Source organism: Bos javanicus, chromosome 16, assembly GCF_032452875.1.
Source record: "Bos javanicus breed banteng chromosome 16, ARS-OSU_banteng_1.0, whole genome shotgun sequence".
Taxonomy (NCBI): Eukaryota; Metazoa; Chordata; class Mammalia; order Artiodactyla; family Bovidae; genus Bos; species Bos javanicus.
Window position 1 is genome coordinate 28,450,827 of NC_083883.1, and position 17,624 is coordinate 28,468,450.

At 45.0% G+C, this 17,624-nt stretch overlaps 1 protein-coding gene across 32 annotated transcripts in view; it reads left to right on the plus strand.

Annotated features, from left to right (window-relative positions):
• Window positions 1-17,624, plus strand: part of CNIH3 (cornichon family AMPA receptor auxiliary protein 3) — a 153,991-nt gene that overhangs the window by 46,120 nt on the left and 90,247 nt on the right. For 5 of the 32 annotated variants that reach the window (XM_061382336.1, XM_061382337.1, XM_061382338.1 and 2 more), the window contains one exon: window positions 708-938. The exons of 25 other annotated variants lie outside the window; for them this stretch is intronic. In XM_061382336.1, the coding sequence (XP_061238320.1) occupies window positions 921-938 (18 nt within the window). In that variant the 5' untranslated portion in view covers window positions 708-920. 2 more of the 32 variants (XM_061382351.1, XM_061382346.1) reach the window with 2 other exon arrangements.

A 17,624-nucleotide genomic window follows, 5' to 3' on the forward strand; every position in this document is an offset into this window, starting at 1 on the left:
GGCATCACCGATTCAATGCACATGAGTTTGAGCAAGCTCTGGGTGAAGGACAGGGAAGCCTGGCGTGCTGCAGTCCATGGGGTCACGGAGAGTCGGACACGACTGAGTGGCTGAACAACAACAACAAGGCAAAGGCCAGTTCTGAAAACTCAAATGAGCAATAGATGTTTAAGCAGCCAAACGCCTACACATCTGAGCTGGAGGCGCAGGGGGATGGCGGGGGCTCCTGTGTCAATAGCCCCTGTGTGGCGGTAGCTGAGGTCTCTGTGCAGCTAAGGGAAATGGGAACATGTTAGAGAACTTGTGTGGGCAGTAGCCACGGGGGTGGCAGTGGCTGCCTCACCACTTTGAGCCATGAACAAACATCCGAAGTTCAATTATTTCCACCCCCTCCCCCCCACTGCCTCTATCCCCAAATGGAAGAGTTTATGTTGTAGCTCATGTATATTTATTTTTTTCCCCCAGTCATCCTTCCCTGAAGGAGTTAATAAGGACTGAAATGACCAATGAACAGAAAGCAGTGGGGGAGATGTGAGGAAAGAATGGACCGCGTTTAATTCATGGATCAGATAATCTCTTGCCCTTGGCAATGTGCAGGATGTTTTCAGCCCTGAGCTGGGCAACCCTTTAGGGAAACCAGTTTTATTTAATTCTATTCATAGTTATGTTGAGCACTTGTGTATCTGTCACTGTGTTTGAACTTACAGGAGACATAACATGTAAGATTAAGGCCCCATCCTCAGGGATCTTGGAGTCGAAGATAAGGCGGCTGGGGATCAAAGCAAAGTCGCTGAGGTGAAACAGCAGTGCCTGGGCCTGAGGATTTGGAAGAGGCAGAAACTGGCTAAGCATTTGCTGGCAGAAACTTGGTTCTGTGTGGCCAAGCCTGTGGCAGGAAGTTCTTACCTGAGACTGAACTGATGGCAAGAACCAAAGTGGTGAGCTGGGTCAGAACCCCTAGAAGAAAGTGAAGCTGAAAAACTTGGGAGACCCTATACGAAATGCACTATCAAGCCATGTAAACACTTGAAAGAAACTTTTTTTTTTTTGACCAGACTGTGCAGCATGTGGGATCATATTTCCCTGACCAGGAATGAACCTGTGCCCCCAGCATTGGAAACATGGAGTCTTCACCACTGGACCACCAGGGAAGTCTCAAGGCTTGAAGGAGACTAATGCGTATTACTGTGTGGAAGAAGCCAATATGAAAAGGCTACATACTGTACGATTCTAACTCTGACATTCCAGGAAAGGCAAAACCATGGAGACATAAAATCATCATTGGTTGCCAGGGGTTGCAGGTGGGGAGGGATGAATAGGCAGAGCACAGAGGGTTTTTAGAGCAGAGAAACTCTCTGTTTGATACTCTAATGTGGACCCATGCCATTGTACATTTGTCCAAACCCATAGAACGTACAACGCCAAGCATGCACCTTAGTGTAACTGTGGACTTTGGGTGCTTATAATGTGTCAAGTGGACCACTCTGCTGGGGGATGTTGTTAGTGGCGGAAGCTGTGCATATGTAGGGACAGCGGGGAAACCTCTGTGCTGTCCACTCAATTTTGCCAAGAACCTTAAGCTATTCTTAAACAACAAAGTCTTAAACAATCTTGGGGAATATGTGTTAACCTCAATTCTGGAGAAGACACAGGCTGGGATGGGGTGAGACTCCCCCAGAGCCAGAAGTTTATGGCTTGGTAGCAGAGTGATCAAAGAAAGAAGTGTGGAACCAAGTGGGGTGATGGAGAGAGGAGGAAACATCTTGGAAGATGGTCAGACCACCAGTGTAATGAGCAGGTACAGACTGGGTCTGGGTGGGTCAGGCTGGCTTAAGGGACCAGTGGCAGGTGAAATAGAGAAGAGTTAGAAGTAGTTTAAGTCTTGGAGCCCCTCTGAGGGCTATGAATTCAAAGGTAGGAGGAGGTTTCAGAGAGGTGTGCTGATGAGTTCTTTTCTGGGCGTGTTAGGTTTGAGGTGTTGAAGGATCCTGGGAAGGAAACTTTGAGTCTGGAGCTGGGGAGAGAGTGAAGATGTCCAGCTAGGAGTTATCAGTCTAGAATGGTAGTGGAATTTGTGGGAAGAGATGAGATCACCAAAGGGAAAGAACATGAAGACAGGATGTTTTCCGTTCCTTTATTCATTCACTGGATGTTTGTGTAGCACCAGGAATTGTAATAGGCAATCCTCATTCTTCAGAGTCCTCTAGAAGCTAAGAGCACTTTTTGGGCTTGAGGAGAAATTTGCCTTATTGAGGTGATGTTGGAGCTAGTGATGGGGGAGTATCTGAACTTTTCATCACTTCTCCCTGGGATGTGGATATGAGGAACAGTAAAGCGCACCGGGGAACGAGGATTCACTTTATGAGGACTCAGGCCTGTGCTCAGGGCTCCCGGTGCAGAGAGCTCCAGCACAGCTGTGTGGGGGCCCACACCTCGCGGTTTATCACTGAACTGGGAATCTCTGCCTCCTCTTAGCTCAAATCCAACTTTGATCACCAGTGTGCGTCCGCACCCACAGGGTGTGATGGAGAACTGAGTAAGACAGCGGGGCGTTCGGCTCCGGAGAGAGGAACGTCCTGTGAGGGCTTGTTGAGCTTTCAGTGCCCAGTGACCTGGCCTGCCAGGAAGCAGGGCCTGCTCACGTTCTGCAGTCAGGTTGGTAATTGTTCCTTCCTCGGCAGGAGGAGCAAGAAAGCCCTCAGCCGTTCTACAGTGTGAGCTCCAACCACCACTACGAAATGTGGGAAGTAACAGGCTCAGAACTGATTTGTTCTGAGTTGTGAACAAGCCACTGTTCGTTGTTTCTTGAGTTTCTTCCTTTCAGAATCCCTGAACGTCTTCCTTTTCTTTTTTTAAATTAATTAATTTTGGGCTGCACTGGTGCCTCTGGTTGCAGCGCATGGGCTTCTTATTGTTGTGCCTTCTCTTGATGGGCTCAAGGGTGCTCTGGCTTCAGTGGTTGTGGCACACAGGCTTAGTTGCCCTGCAGCATGTGGGATCTTCCCGGACCAGGGATCAAACCCGTGTCCCCTGCATTGGCAGGCAGACAGAATCTCTCACCTTCTTAGCCAGTGTGTAAGTGGTAGGGCTTTCCATATTTATTGTGCTCACAGATTGTGGTAGAAAGAGGCCCCAAAGATGTCCATGCTCCCTCCCTGTGACCTGTGACTGTGTTACCTCACGTAGCAGAAGGGACTTCCACAGATGTGATTAAATTAAGGATGCAGAGATGAGGGGACTGTCCAGGTGGGCCCAGTGTAATCACAAGGTCCCTTTTAAGAAGAGACAGGAGGACCAGAGTCAGAACAGGAGAAGTGATGAGAGAAGCAGAGTTCAGAGGGATGCCATGGCTGGCTGAAGCCCACAGCTGGGGATTGCAGGCAGCTCGACACTGGGAGAGAGAAGGAAGCAGATTCTTCGCTAGAGCCTGCAGGACTCTCAGCACTTGATTTTAGCCTCTTTGTGACCCATTTTAGAATTCCAGCCCTCAGGACTGTGAAATAATACATATTTGTTGTTTAAGCCACTAAACTTGTGGTCATTTGATACAGCAGCTATAGGAAATGAATATACCAGCATGCACCTAATTTCCAATATATACCTACATAGGTGTTCAGTTTATTGGATGAATACTTTAAGCCCCAAGCTACGGTTCTCAATGGTGTTTTCTCAAATCTATTGTTCTGCTGTAGTTCAGTTGCTCAGTCGTGTCTGACTCTTTACGACCCCGTGGACTGCAGCATGCCAGGCTTCCCTGTCCTTCACCATCTCCTCGAGCTTGCTCAAACTCATGTCCATTGAGTCGGTGATGACATCAACTGTCTCATCCTCTGTCGTCCCCTTCTCCTCCTGCCCTCAATCTTTCCCAGCATCAGGGTCTTTTCCAGTGAGTCAGCTCTTCACATCAGATGGCCAAAGGATTGGAACTTCAGCTTCAACATCAGTTCTTCCAATGAGTATTCAGGGTTGATGCCCTTTAGGACTGACTGGTTTGATCTCCTTGCAGTCCAAGGGACTCTCAAGAGCCTTCTCCAGCACCACAGTTCGAAAGTATCATTTTTTTTGGTGCTCAGCCTTCTTTACAGTCCAGCTCTCACAACCGTACAACAACTACTGGAAAAACCATAGCTTTGACTATACCGACCTTTGTTGGCAGAATGATGTCTCTGCTTTTTAATACACTAAGTGTGTCATAGCTTTCCTTCTAAGAATCTTAGAAGTGTCTTTTAATTTCATGGCTGAAGTCACCATGCACAGAGATTTTAGAGCTCAAGAAAATAAAGTCTGTCACTGTTTCCATTCCACCCCTCCACCCCGTTCTGTTTGCTTCATTTGGGTGGGTAGAGACTTGGGGGAAACTGCCCAAGCAAGGAAATCCCCAGGTTCAGTTCAGTTCAGTTGCTCAGTTGTGTCCAACTCTTTGGGACCCCTTGAACTGCAGCACACCAGGCTTCCCTGTCCATCACCGACTCCTGGAGCTTGCTCAAACTCATGTCCATCGAGTCGGTGATGCCATCCAACCATCTCATCCTCTGTCATCCCCTTGGATCCGTTCTCTAATCTGGGCCACCCAGCGGAGCAGTCCTGAGAGGGCTGTTCAATTGCCTTGGCTCTGTCTTGCCCTTCACTGCTTCCACACTCTCTTCACTGCAAATCCAAATCCAGGAGATTCCATGAGTTCAGAAAGCCAGGTGGAGTGATAGCTGCACGCGAATGTTGTGCTTAACAGAATCTTAGTCGTCTGGGAATTGGCAGGAATTTAGTGAGCGAGGTGTAGCGGTGAGTGGAGTCAGATGGGCGTTTGGCTCAGGAGATAGGAGCAGTGGGTAAGGGCTTGTTGAACAGATGTGCTTCCTGCACTCAAGATGCTCACACAGGCCAGCAGCTGATGCTCGGAATGATCTACAGAAGTGCTCTTGTGTCTGGGTGGCGGCTGAAGTTCTGCTTTGCACAGAACCTAAGTGTCCTGAAAAAGGTGAAGCCTCCAACACAGGGCCTGGGGCCATGCTGTCCACACCCTCAACCAGCTTCTGAGGCCAAGGAGCTCTTCTGGGTTGGGCTCAGGGTAGGGGATCTGGGTGGATAAGGTGGGGAGCTGGGAAGGGTGGGAGAACCTCCCCCCGGAGGACTTTCTGGAGTGTAGAAGAGGCACTCCCTGCTTAAGTAGTGCTTTTCAACAGGCTTGCTGTGTCCCTGGATCCAGACCAAGCAGGGCGGTTCATTGAACACACACTTCCAAAAAGTTGCACAAACTATGCAATTTGATTTTAAAAACTTAGAATTAGGCCTCTTGAGATCCACGTGTAAATTTTTGCAAATAAGCACCAGAGCCACATGACCTGGCCCAGCCGCCTCGCTCTGGACAGCGGCCCCTGACCCTGCTGCCCCTGTGTGTAGCCCTGTTTTTGGCTCTGGGACTCTAGACTGTAATGTTGGCAAAATGTGGGTGGTGGAGGGAAGGACTGTTCCCACAGCCACGACAAAAACAATTCTTTTAGAGCCTTGGCATGCTGTTCCTAAAAACTTTCTATTCACATGAGGTTCCAGAGGCCTTAGAATTTTCACTTATTTATTTGACTTATTTTAGGCTGTGCTGGGACTTCATTGCTGCACTTGGGCTTTCTCTGGTTGCGGTGGCTCTTCTTGTTGCAGAACATGGGTTCTAGAGCCTGGGCTCAGTAGTTGTGGTGCTACTGAGTGGGGCTAAGTTGCCCCACTGCATGTGGGATCTTCCTGGACCAGAGATTGAACCTGTGTCCCCTGGATTGGCAGGCAGATTCTTAACCACTGGACCACCAGGGAAGTCCCAGAGGCCTCATAAACTCTCTTCTTGGAAGTAAGAGGTTAGGAGATTTGCTAGAACCCCACTCCTGGGATGGTGATTGAAGAGGAGGCTCTTTGTTGGTGCTAGAATTCAGGCAAGTCTCCCCCAAGCCTTGTTTAAGATCTGGGCTCCCTTTTCCTGCAAAGGTGACTAGGTAGATATGGACCCACCTGCCTGTGTTCAGTGTAGACACTAACGTGATGGGGTCTTCTGGCCCAAGTCAGAGAGAGAACACTTTCTCTTTCTCCCTCTTCTCACACATGCAGGTCAACATTGAATCCAATGCAGATCCTCTATGATGTGGTTTACTTGGTTGGAGGTAGGGAGTGTGGCATGATGGTAGAATTAGAAAAGCAGGGGAATAAAAAAATTAACATAAAATAGCTTTGAAGGGTATTTTTTCTGACTATATGAATAATTCATACTTAATAAAAATGCAGATGATGCAGGCATGGTATAAGGCCACCGCACAGTGATAACCTGTATTAGCGTTCTGGTGACTATACTTTCATGTATCTTTTTATGGACACACATAGCATAATTTTACATAAAAGGAATTATATGAAATTACATCATATATTCTATTTTTTTCATCTCCACTTTAGAAAGTTCTATTTTTCGCCTCTGTTCTTGTTCTACTGTTCTTTCCACCCGTGGGCACTTGCCTTCCCTTCCCACCACTGTCACCTCCCATACTCAAGGTCACTGGTGTTGGCAGCCTGGTGGGCATCTGCCATATATTTCTTCATGGTCATGTAATCACATACAAACACAAATACTCCTTAAGGGAGTGTCTTGGATTTGGTTTGAAGTTTTTCTGCATCCTGCTTTTCCTGCTGAGTAACAGCTCAAGGAAGCCGTTCTCAGTTCATCTGTGTAGCTCCAGCTTGGGGTGGCGTCAAAAGCCATGAATTGGACCCATCACTGCTTAGGCAGCCATTCTCTTACTGATAAGCATTCACTGTGTTTCCAGTTTTTTTGCCATCTCAGACAGTGCTTGGACATCTAGTCTTACCTAGTGGTGCCTTGATTTCAAGAAGCTAGAGCCCCAGAAGGAGAATTGCTGGGTGAAGGGGGTGTTTGTTTTCATTAACAGTAGATGTTATCAGATTGCTTTCCAAAGGCTGTGTCAGTTCACATTTTCACCAGTAGTGGGTGGGGGTTCCTTTTTCTCTGCTTCCCCAACAGCAGTTTACTTATCATAGTTAAATTTCTTTTTCAGTTTGATAGGGGTCAAATAATATCTCACTGTTACCTTCATTTGCATTCCTTTGCTTATCAGTGAGGTTGAAAAACTTTTTTAATGCTATTGACTTGTCGGCTATTTTGTCTTCATTTTAAAAAAAAATTAAATTTATTTATTTTAATTAGAGGCTAATTACAATATTGTATTGATTTTTTTTTAATGAATGCTTTCATTAAAAAAAATTTATCTATTTATTTTTGGCTGTCCTGGGTCTTTGTTGCTGCGTGGGCTTTTCTCTAGTTGTGGTGTGCAGCCTTCTCACTGAAGTGATTTCTCTTGTTGTCGATCATGGGTTCTAGAGCACAGGCTTAGTTGCTCCCTGGCATGTGGTAACCTCCCAGATCAGAGATCGAACCCGTGTCTCCCACATTGCATGTGGATTCTTTTACCACTGAACGACCAGGGAAGCCCCTGTTGGCTATTTCTGCAAAGAAGTATTGCATGGAATTTTGACCTTTAATTTTCGGGTTTTGTAGGGTTGGGAAAAAACTGGTGTGTGACCTCACCCAGACCTTTCTTCCCTGATCAAGAGGCTTGATCAGATAGGAGCATGCAGATGATGTCTGTGTTGAAGCAGATCAACAAGGGAGACTGGGGTCAATGCCTGGACTGGACTCGACATCAGGGGATCGGGAATAATGTGGCTCCAGTCCTCAAGGGTCTGCTGCACAAGAGTCAACAGGTTTGATGAGTTCAGCAGCTGTAGGCAGGTTGCTGAAAGTGAGGTTGGAGCAAGTGTCCATTCCAGGTAATCAGTCCTTTTGCAGTCAGCTGGACTCTAGCCAGTTGCTTGGTATAGGAGGAAAGGGTGTGGGGTAAGGAAACAGAATTAAAGCCCCTAGGAGGGGGGAGACAAGGGCTAAGCAGTGCTGGGGCCTTGGCAAGCACACTCCTGTTACAGCAAGCAAGTCCTATACTGGGCAGGGTGGCTGAGGAAGGATCCTTGTTGTACACACCATGTCCCCAAAGAAAGAACAGGAAAGACATCAGAGCTGCACCACACAGTCAGCTCTGGACTTCCTTTAGAAACCAAACCCAGGGAAGCAAAACTTAGTCCAGGTTGCAGCAGCTGATGTGGCTGGGGCTGCTGATGTGCTTCATGACCCTGGTGAGGATTGCTTAGGAGGACCTGAGCTTCTGTTCTCCACTCAAACCTATCTGGGCAGGTCTTAGCAGCTCTGGCTGTGCAGGGGTGGAGAGGACAGAAGTGATGGAAATGACGCAGAAGCAGGAATCACTGGAAATTTCCTTTGCTCATGGCGAGGAAAGGAACATGAGGAAGGGAAAACATTTCGTGCCTACCCAGTTGAGTGACTGGCCACATTTCTGTAGCTAAAGTAATTTATTAATTAGGTTACATTTCCCTTCAAAATCATTTTTTGGCTAATCATGTTTCAAACCAGGAAGACCTCATCATTTGAAGTGACTGAGTTTATTAGACATTTCATTTACATTTTATGTTTTTCTTGCTTAAGTTGTGGGTTTGCATTTCTTAAACCAGTATTTTACATGGGGAGCAACTGGGTTTCAGATATTTCTATCTTTTTATTGATCACTTTTAACACTTCTCTCAGGAAGGCAGCTGGTAAAGAAAATATAAGACTGTCTAAGGCTTTTGCTCTGTGGATGGTGAAATTGTATGAACTCAACATAAACTCTCAGTTACTGTTGTCTTTTAACGCTATTGCAAGTCAATGTGAACCCAGAGGCTTCTACTAGGTCATATATTTGTTTTGAACAGAGTAAGGCAGCTGTGTTCCAGCCCCTCTTCCTTTTTAACCTAAGCTCAAAGATTTGAAGTTGCTTTTGGATAATCTAGGTGCATGTCTCCTTGGTATGGAGCTTGTCTTTTTTTTTTTTTTTCAATAGGATTTTCTGTATGCTGATGATACAGTTTTTTCTTTTTTTAACTTTGGTCATAAGCTAACAGTGGCCTCAATAGGCACTTATTTTAGTCATTGTGTGAAACCTAGTTCTAAAACCAGCATCAGCAGATGTCCTGTAAAATTTAATTGGTTACATTCAATAGCGCCATAGAGCGGGTCACTTCCTTTAGTTACTTTGGGCACACTTTGCAAATAACTCATCCTGGAGAATTCATTAGAAAGATGTTTTATTCAAAGGCTGCTATTTCACAGGCGTGTTACTGAGATTTAAAAAACAAACAAGCAAACAAACAAATTCCTCTGCTGAGCAATTAGTTAACTAGTAGTACTGGCTTTGAAATTTATCTAGGCCAAAATGATTCTATTCTGTATGACATACAGAATGTTGAGAACTTGATTAATCATCGATTCACATGCTGGAATGTATCTAGAATATTTATTTGTTTGTTTTGGTGCCAAATTACTTTATTTGAAGGAATGGTACTGAGGAAAGAGTTTAAGTAGATGTCTTGGTACTAGAGTGTTTCCTTGTTTCATTTTTGGAAGTATGCGTGTGCATTTAGTTGCTCAGCCGTGTTTGACTCTTTGCAGCCCTATGGACTGCAGCCCACCAGGCTTCTCTGTCCATGAAATTTTCGAGGCAAGAATACTGGAGTGGGTTACCATTTCCTTCTCCAGGGGATCTTCCCAACCCAGAGATCCAATCTGAATCTTCTGCATCTCCTGCATTGCAGACGGATTCTTTACCACGTTAGACCTGGCCTAACCCTCAGGTCTCTTGTTGGCTCTATATTGGTCAGGATTGCAGTAGAAGACAGATGACACATTCAGAGGAGGTGATTAAGGATGGTTTAAAATTTACAGAAGAGGAGTTGGGTTAAGAAACCAACATGGATAGTGAAGCACCAGGGTCAGTCAGAAGGGGAAACTTACCTCTTCCAGTCTGGAGGGACAAGTGGGGTGCAGTTGCCAGAACTTCATGAGAATTGTGGAGGTGAGGGTGCCTCCTGAGGGGCCTGTGGCCTCAGGTGGAGGGGCAGAAACACTGCCTAACGCAGGTCCAGCAGGAAGGGACCCGGGGAATAAGTACCCTGCCAGTGCCTCCTATTGGCCTGAAGTAATAAGAAGCCAGAGGGCAAGGAGAGCCAGGTGGTACATTTCTTAGTGACTGAGCATAGGGTGGAGGAGAGCTGAGTGGGATCTATAGGGGTAGATGGAGACTTTTCAGCACAGCTCACCTTCAGGTGGAAGGAAAATGGACATCCAGGCAGGAGAGAGGAACCTGGCTAGAAACCTCAGTTTTCACAAGTCATCGTCAGTGTTGCTGGTGGCCACTGGAGCTCCATGTAGTAGGAGAACCACAGGATACCTGCAGTGGGGGTCCCTACTGGGAAAACCAGCCTCTTCTTACGTGTTCTCCATCTGTTCAGATGCCTCAGTGGGAGATAGATTCATGGAAGACTATTTGCAGAACATGCAAAATCTGGAGAGTATGACTTGTTTTTACTGAGTCACACTTCATGTTGAGTTCTCAGCCATCACTGAGTGTGGCTCCAATGCCAGTCTACCTATTGCTGTGTATGCCCTCTACTGTGACTTAAAATATGTGCGATAAATAACTTAGGTGTGAGTCTTGGGGATAGTTTGGTTCCCCTGAAGAACCCTTTTTCTTTCTGGACATCGAGAACTGCGTAGCTGATTTCTCTTCCTATCTTAATTTCGGGGAAGCCTAGATCCAAATTTTCAAGCCCCCTAATTTGGCTTCCTTTGGGTCCTAGAGTTTGTGTATGTTTGTGTGTGTGCGTGCACATGTGTGTGTGTGTTTCCTTCTCTCAACTTTTACCTTTCATTCAGATTTGAATTTTTTCCTGGATCTAACTTTTATTCTCATTTTTTTAAACTATTTTAGGTAGTTCTGATAAGCTATCTGAAATAACTTCCTATAAGGTAGAGTATTCTATCACATTTTGAATATGGGTAAATTCAGTTAATCACTTAGGGAGTCTGGAGGAGAATGGTCTAGACGGAGGTTCCGAATCCTGGGACCTGCCTCATGATGGATGGACATGTGATTGCCCTCAGGAAACTGACCTCTTGAATCCTGGAGTTCCCTAGGGCTCCATCTTTGGTGCAGAGATAATATTTCCTTAAGTGTATGTGAGGGTAGGAGAAGGATGTCCCTCACTTTGTCTGCAAGAAGCATTGGGTGGGTGAAAGTGAAAGAAAGTGAAGTCGCTCAGTTGTGTCCGGACTCTTTGCGACCCCATGGGCTGTAGCCTACCAGGCTCTTCAGTCCGTGGGGTTTTCCAGGCAAGAATACTGGAGTGGGTTGCCATTTCCTTCTCCAGGAGATCTTCCCGACCCAGGGATTGAACCCGGGTCTCCTGCATTGTAGGCAGACGCTTTACCATCTGAGCCACCAGGGGTGGTTGTGCTCAATTAATGAAGTATTTATGTAGGTATCTTGAGAAGTTTAAAATGCTTCCTATTTGTCCATGTGCTCATTTAACATTTATTGCAAGCACTGGGCCATGGATACAAAGATGGGTAAACTTGTTCATTTATCCTTTTGGTAGAGATTTGTTGAACATCTATTGTGTTGGCCCTAATCCAAATGGTGGGAAGGCAGCTGTATAAGGAAAAACTGAGATTTTTCCTTCTGTTGTGTTTCCTTTACAACTTCATTTCTGGTCACCAAGTGTGTGGAAGCCCCCTGCCACACACATCCCACGTAATTCTCTGCAGAAATCAACTGGGTGTCCTACAGTTTAACTCAGTTCTAACACTGACTGCCTGGAATAGTATCAGATTCCACAGGTTCAAGGCTCAGTCTCTCAAGATGAGGTTCCCTGGTGGCTCAGATGGTTAAGAATCTGCCTGCCAATGCAGGAGATGCAGGAGATGTGGATTTGATCCCTGGGTTGGGAAGATCCCCTGGAGAAGGAAATGCCAACCCTCTCCAGTATCCTTGCCTGAGAAATCCCATGGACAGAGGAGTCTGGCAGGCTACAGTCCATGGAGTTGCAAAGAGTCAGACACGGTGACTTAGCGACCAAACAACAACCCACAAGACGGTTGCCATTTCAGATGCCAACTGCAAGTAGTGGTCCCCAGTTTATATGTAAATTACCTTCTACTTGGCTACAAACTGGAGGTTCCCATGACCCCGTCCCCCTCAGGTTTGATTAATTTGCCCCAGCGGCTCACAGAACTCAGGGAAACACTTCTTTTATTTACCAGGTTATTAAAGAACATGATAAAGGATATAGATGAACAGCCAGATAAAAAGATACAAAAGTCAGGCTCTGGGAGGGCCCCGAGCACAGGTGCTTCTGTCCGTGTGGAGTTGGGGTGCATCACTTTCCCAGTGTGGATGTCTTCACTAATCTGTGAGCTCTCCAAACCCTGTACTCTTCGGATCTTATGGAAGCTTCCTCACATAGACATCATTAATCATTTACTCATTCCCAGCCCCTCACTCCTCTCTGCAGAATGAGAAGCTGAAAGTTCCAAGCTTCTAATCATGACCTGGTCTTTCTGGTGGCCAGTCCCCATCCAGGAGACAACCCAGAATTTCCTCAATAGAATGAAAGTTGCTCCCAGTCACTTTGGAATTTATAAGAGTTTTAGGAGCTCTGTGCCAGGAACAGGGGCAGAGACCAATATATTTACTTTCTATTATCTCACAGCAATGATGAACAGAACAGCGTCTCTTCTCACAGAGCAGTTCATCCTGAAATCCCAGAGGCACTCATAACCAATGGGGTTCTTTGCATGAATTCTTTCTGTATGGGGGATGTGTGGAGGCTCACTGTTGAAATCAAAGCTATGTCTTCAAATTAGGGTTTATAGATCTAAACTACTGTTAAAGGGGACTTCGCTGGCAGTCCAGTGATTAAGACTTTGTGCTTCCCTTACAAGAGGTGAGGGTTCAATCCTTAGTCGGGGAACTAAGGTCTCACATGCCGCTTGGTGTGGCCAAAACATAAAATAAATTTAAAAGAAACCAAGGTTAAAAATAAATAACTTTGTTAAGGTTGTTTGTATTCACAAAGAGGGGCTTCCCATCCTAAGTGATGCTAGTGGTAAAGAATCTGCCTGCCAGTGCAGGAGACATGAGAGACACAGGTTCGATCCTGTAAATAGGAGACCTGGGTTTGATCCCTGTGTCGGGAAGATCCCTGGAGAAGGGCTTGGCAGCCCACTTCAGTATTCTTGCCTGGAGAATCCCATGGCCAGAGGAGCCTGGTGGGCTACAGTCCATAGGGTTGCAAAGAGTTGGACATGACTGAAGCAACTTAGCACACACACACACACATTCACAAAGAGATTTATAGGTTTTTTCCCATTTTCTCAACACCATGGAATGGTATCTACAGGTAAGAGTTAAAGACAGTGATAAAGTTGAGGACTATGTCTGTAGTTCCTGAGGAGGCTAATATGCTGGGCTTTTCTTGTACAAGGGATGCTGCAGGTACATGATGTGATAACATTTTCCAAGTCTCACATAGCACGTTAGAACAGAGAGAAAGGTAGTTTTCAAGTGGTTCTGGCCATGCTATCCTTGTTTTGACTTGGCAGATCAAGGGCAGGGCTTGTGTTTTGACAATGTCCCTATAAAAAGCCGACATGCTTACTGTTCTTATCCAATGTTCAGAAATGCTATCTGCCCCCATGTGCTGGTTTGGCATACAAGGAAACTGAGGCACGATCAGGCAAAGAGATTACCCAACATCATAGTCAAGAGCAAAGCCCGGACCCAAACTCAAGTTCCTGAGTCCCACACAGGAAGGTACCCTTTCCCTGAGCTTGGGCTGTTTATCTTGTATGTGCCTGCAGGTACTGAGGGTGGGGAGGTGGGCTATTGATACACGCTTGCTGTGAGGTTATCCACCCGCCTTCTCCCCTGCTCTGGAAGGACTGCCAGCAGAGGCATGGCCTGGGCATTTTGGTTTCATTCCCACTTGATACTGTAGTTGCTATTCTTCCATTGAATTATTTCAATTATTAAATGTGTAGTGCCTGGCTCTTAAGACTTCTCAAGGCAGATGGTGCTGCTTTGAAAGCCTTAATAAATAAAGTGTTTAGGTATTCCTCTGGTGGGGAAGTCTCTCTGCAGGAGAAGATCATTCCAGCAGGCATTTGCTACCTGAAGTGTTGTTGCAAGCCCTTGGAGGTTTCCACAGAGAGTTATGGCTAAGCCTTCCTTCGCTGAACTCATTCATGGGTGTGTGTAGTTATGGAGGAAATGACTCCCAGAAAATGGCTTTCCAAGGAAAGAGTCTGCCCATTAGGTGCACTACGGAGGCTGAGTTGAGGGCATTTGATCAATTTTTTCTTCATGATTGATTCCACATTTGGTTTTGAGGACTTGATTGTTAAAGCCTAACATTCTAGTCCTGGTACAAATCCTTCTAGATTGGGGAAGGAATTCTGCTTTTGTTTTTTTTTAATTGAGGTATCACTGACTTACAATATTGTGTTAGTTTCAGGTGTACAGCAAAGTGATTCAGTTATATATATATATATAGTTTCATGTATATATATAAAAGAGTACATATATTCTTTTTCCTTATAGATTATTACAAAATATTGAGTGTAAGTATCCTGTGCTATACAGTAGATCCTTGTTGGTTATCTATTTTATATATAGTAGTGTGTATATGATAGTCCCAAACTCCAATTTTATCCCTCCCACCTCCTTTCCTCTTTGGTAACCATAAGTTTATTTTCTATGTCTATGGGTCTATTTATGTTTTGTGTATAAATTCATTTGTATTTTTTTTTTTAGATTCTGTATATAAACAATATCATATGGTATTTGTTTTTGGCTTACTTTACTTAGTAGGACAATTTCTAGGTCCATCTATGTTGCTGCAAATGACATTATTTCATTCTCTTTTTAATGGATGAGTACTATTCCGTATTATTTATATATATATATTATAATGTGTGTGTGTGTGTGTGTGTGTGTGTGTGTGCGCGCGCGCATGCGCATTTGTGGCTGTTCAGTCACTTCAGTTGTATCTCTTTGTATCCCCATGGACTTCAGCCCACCAGGCTCCCCTGTCTGTGGGATTCTACAGGGAAGAATACTGGAGTGGGTTACCATGCCCTTCTTAATATATACATATGTATGTGTGTGTTTATCTATCTATCTATATACCACATCTTTATTCATCAGTCAATGGACATTTATTTAGGTTGATTCCACATTTTGGCTATGGTAGTTAGTGCTGCAGTGAACAATGGGATGCATGTATCTTTTCAAATTATGGTTTTCTCTGGATATATGCCCAGGAGTGGGATTGCAGGATCACATGATAGCTCTATTTTCAGTTTTTTAAGGAACCTCCATACTGTTCTCCATTGGTGGCTGCACTGATTTACATTAGACTGGGAAAGGAATTCTAAAGTCCCAAGGATGTTCCTCTCTGGGCTATTCTTGGGATATACAAATATTTGCATAGTCATTTTCGTCTGACTTGCATATGATTTACACATGCCTTCTGAGACAAGTCTCATCCAGGCAGTTTGCAAGTTGAAATTTAATCTCTTCAAGTTAGGGTTGCCCTTCCCGGATTTCTCTCATCTCCTATTATGTCACATGGAGTTGCTATTCCACTCCTGTCATTGAGTCCAAGGACAATGTCCTATTGTCTATCTGCTGCTCCCGGGACAATGTTTTTTCTACTGTCTGCAGCTCCAAGCATAATGCCTCACAGAGTAGGGGCTCATTAAATATTCAGTGAATGAATTAATAACTCTGATCCCTTTTAGTTGACTCTCCATAGCCTAGTCACTGGGCTTTCCTGGTAGCTCAGTGGTAAAGAATTCGCCTGACAATGAAGGAGATGTGGGTTTGGTCCCTGAGTCGGGAAGATCCCCTGGAGATGGAAATGGCAACCTGCTCCAGTATTCTTGCCTGGGAAATCCCATGGACAGAGGAGCCTGGTAGGCTACAGTCCATAGGGTCACAAAGAGTCAGATGTGACTTAACAACAAGTGAAGTCACTGGTGTGGGAGGACAGGAAAGGACTAACTAGACAACTAAAATCTCATAAAGAAAATGGAAAATAACCTAAGAGTCTATCTGTGTGTCTTGGGGACAAGGAAGAACTTCTTTTTTAAAAAACTTCAAAAAATATAGAACATAAAGGGAAAATTTGATTTCCACTCAATGAGGGATACTACAGTTAATAGGTGATGGATGAGAGGAGGTATTCAATATGTCTAAAACTGAAAGAAGATTCACATCTACAGCACAGTAGCAACAAGTTTGAATCAAAAAGAAAAATAGCAACAACCACATAGAAAAATGGGCCTAGCAGCTAAGCAGGCAATTTACAGAAAAGAAATATAAAAGGTCTCCATTATATGGAGAGAGGCTCTATCTGGAGAAAGCAAGTTAAAACAACAAAAAGATCACTTAAAACCTATTAGACTTCAAAAGGGGGAAAGCTGGATGCTGCTAGGTGTTGGCAGGCAGGTAGGATGAAGAGTCCTTAGCACCCCACAGCGGGGTGCAGCCCCTTAGGAGGGTGGTGGCAGAGTGCGTGCGTGCTTAGTTGCTTCATTGGTGGGCGACTTTTTGTGATCCTGTGGACTGCAGCCCCTTAGTACTTAGTTCTATTAAAAAAAGCCATAAACCTCGTGGCCCAGAGGTCCCATTCCTAGGTATAAAGCTAGAGGAAATGTCAGACCAATCCCTAAGGGAACATGCATGGGGATTTTGGAGCATTATTCGATGTGCAAAGGTCATTAGTCTGTGTCTCTCCCTGGGAGCACAGATAGACAAATGGTAGAGGCTATACCTGTGGAGCCCTGTAGCTACTTTGCTAAGTGCAAGAGGTAAGCAAGAGAATGCGATACAGTTAGGTACATTAAAAATGTGCACACACAGGGGACTTCCCTGTTGGCACAGTGGATGAGAGTCTGCGTGCCACTGTAAGAGATGTAGGTTCGATCGATTTCTGGTCCAGGAAGATCCCACGTGCTGTGAAGCAATAAGCCCATGCACCACAACTACTGAGCCAAGCTCTGGAGCCTGGAAATTGCAGCAACTTAGCCAGTGTGCTGTAACTACTGAAGCCTGAGTGCCTACAGCCCATGCTCCACAAGAGAAGCCACTGCAATGAGAAGCCCTTGTATCACAATGAAGAGTAGACCCAGCTCACAACAACTAGGGAAAATCCTGTGCAGCAGTGAAGACCCAGCACACATGCAAACACACACACACACGTACACAAACATATGCACATTTTGTAAGAATATAACAAAGAGAAAGATACCAATTAAACATAAACTGATAACCACCTCTAATGGAAAGAAAGGCTAATGGGAGAAAAGGAAACGAATAGATAAATTAGTAAAGTAAGAGAGGGCCTTGCTCAGATCCATGATGACAGTGTGTTATGAACCAAGGAGTGTGGTTAATTCACCCTCTGCTTCTGAGGATCTCAAGCCAAAAGAAGCAACCCACCACCACCAACTTAGAAAAATTTAAGTTCTGTCCTAGAGCTTGGGGTCTTGCATCCCTTTATATATATCCCACCTTTAATTTGATTAAAGAGTTCACACTCACATTTGGAAAAGTCAGTGTTTTGCTTAATAGGCTGTTGTGCCCTGAGGCTGTTGCTTTTTCGAAGTTAACATGAGAATGAATAAA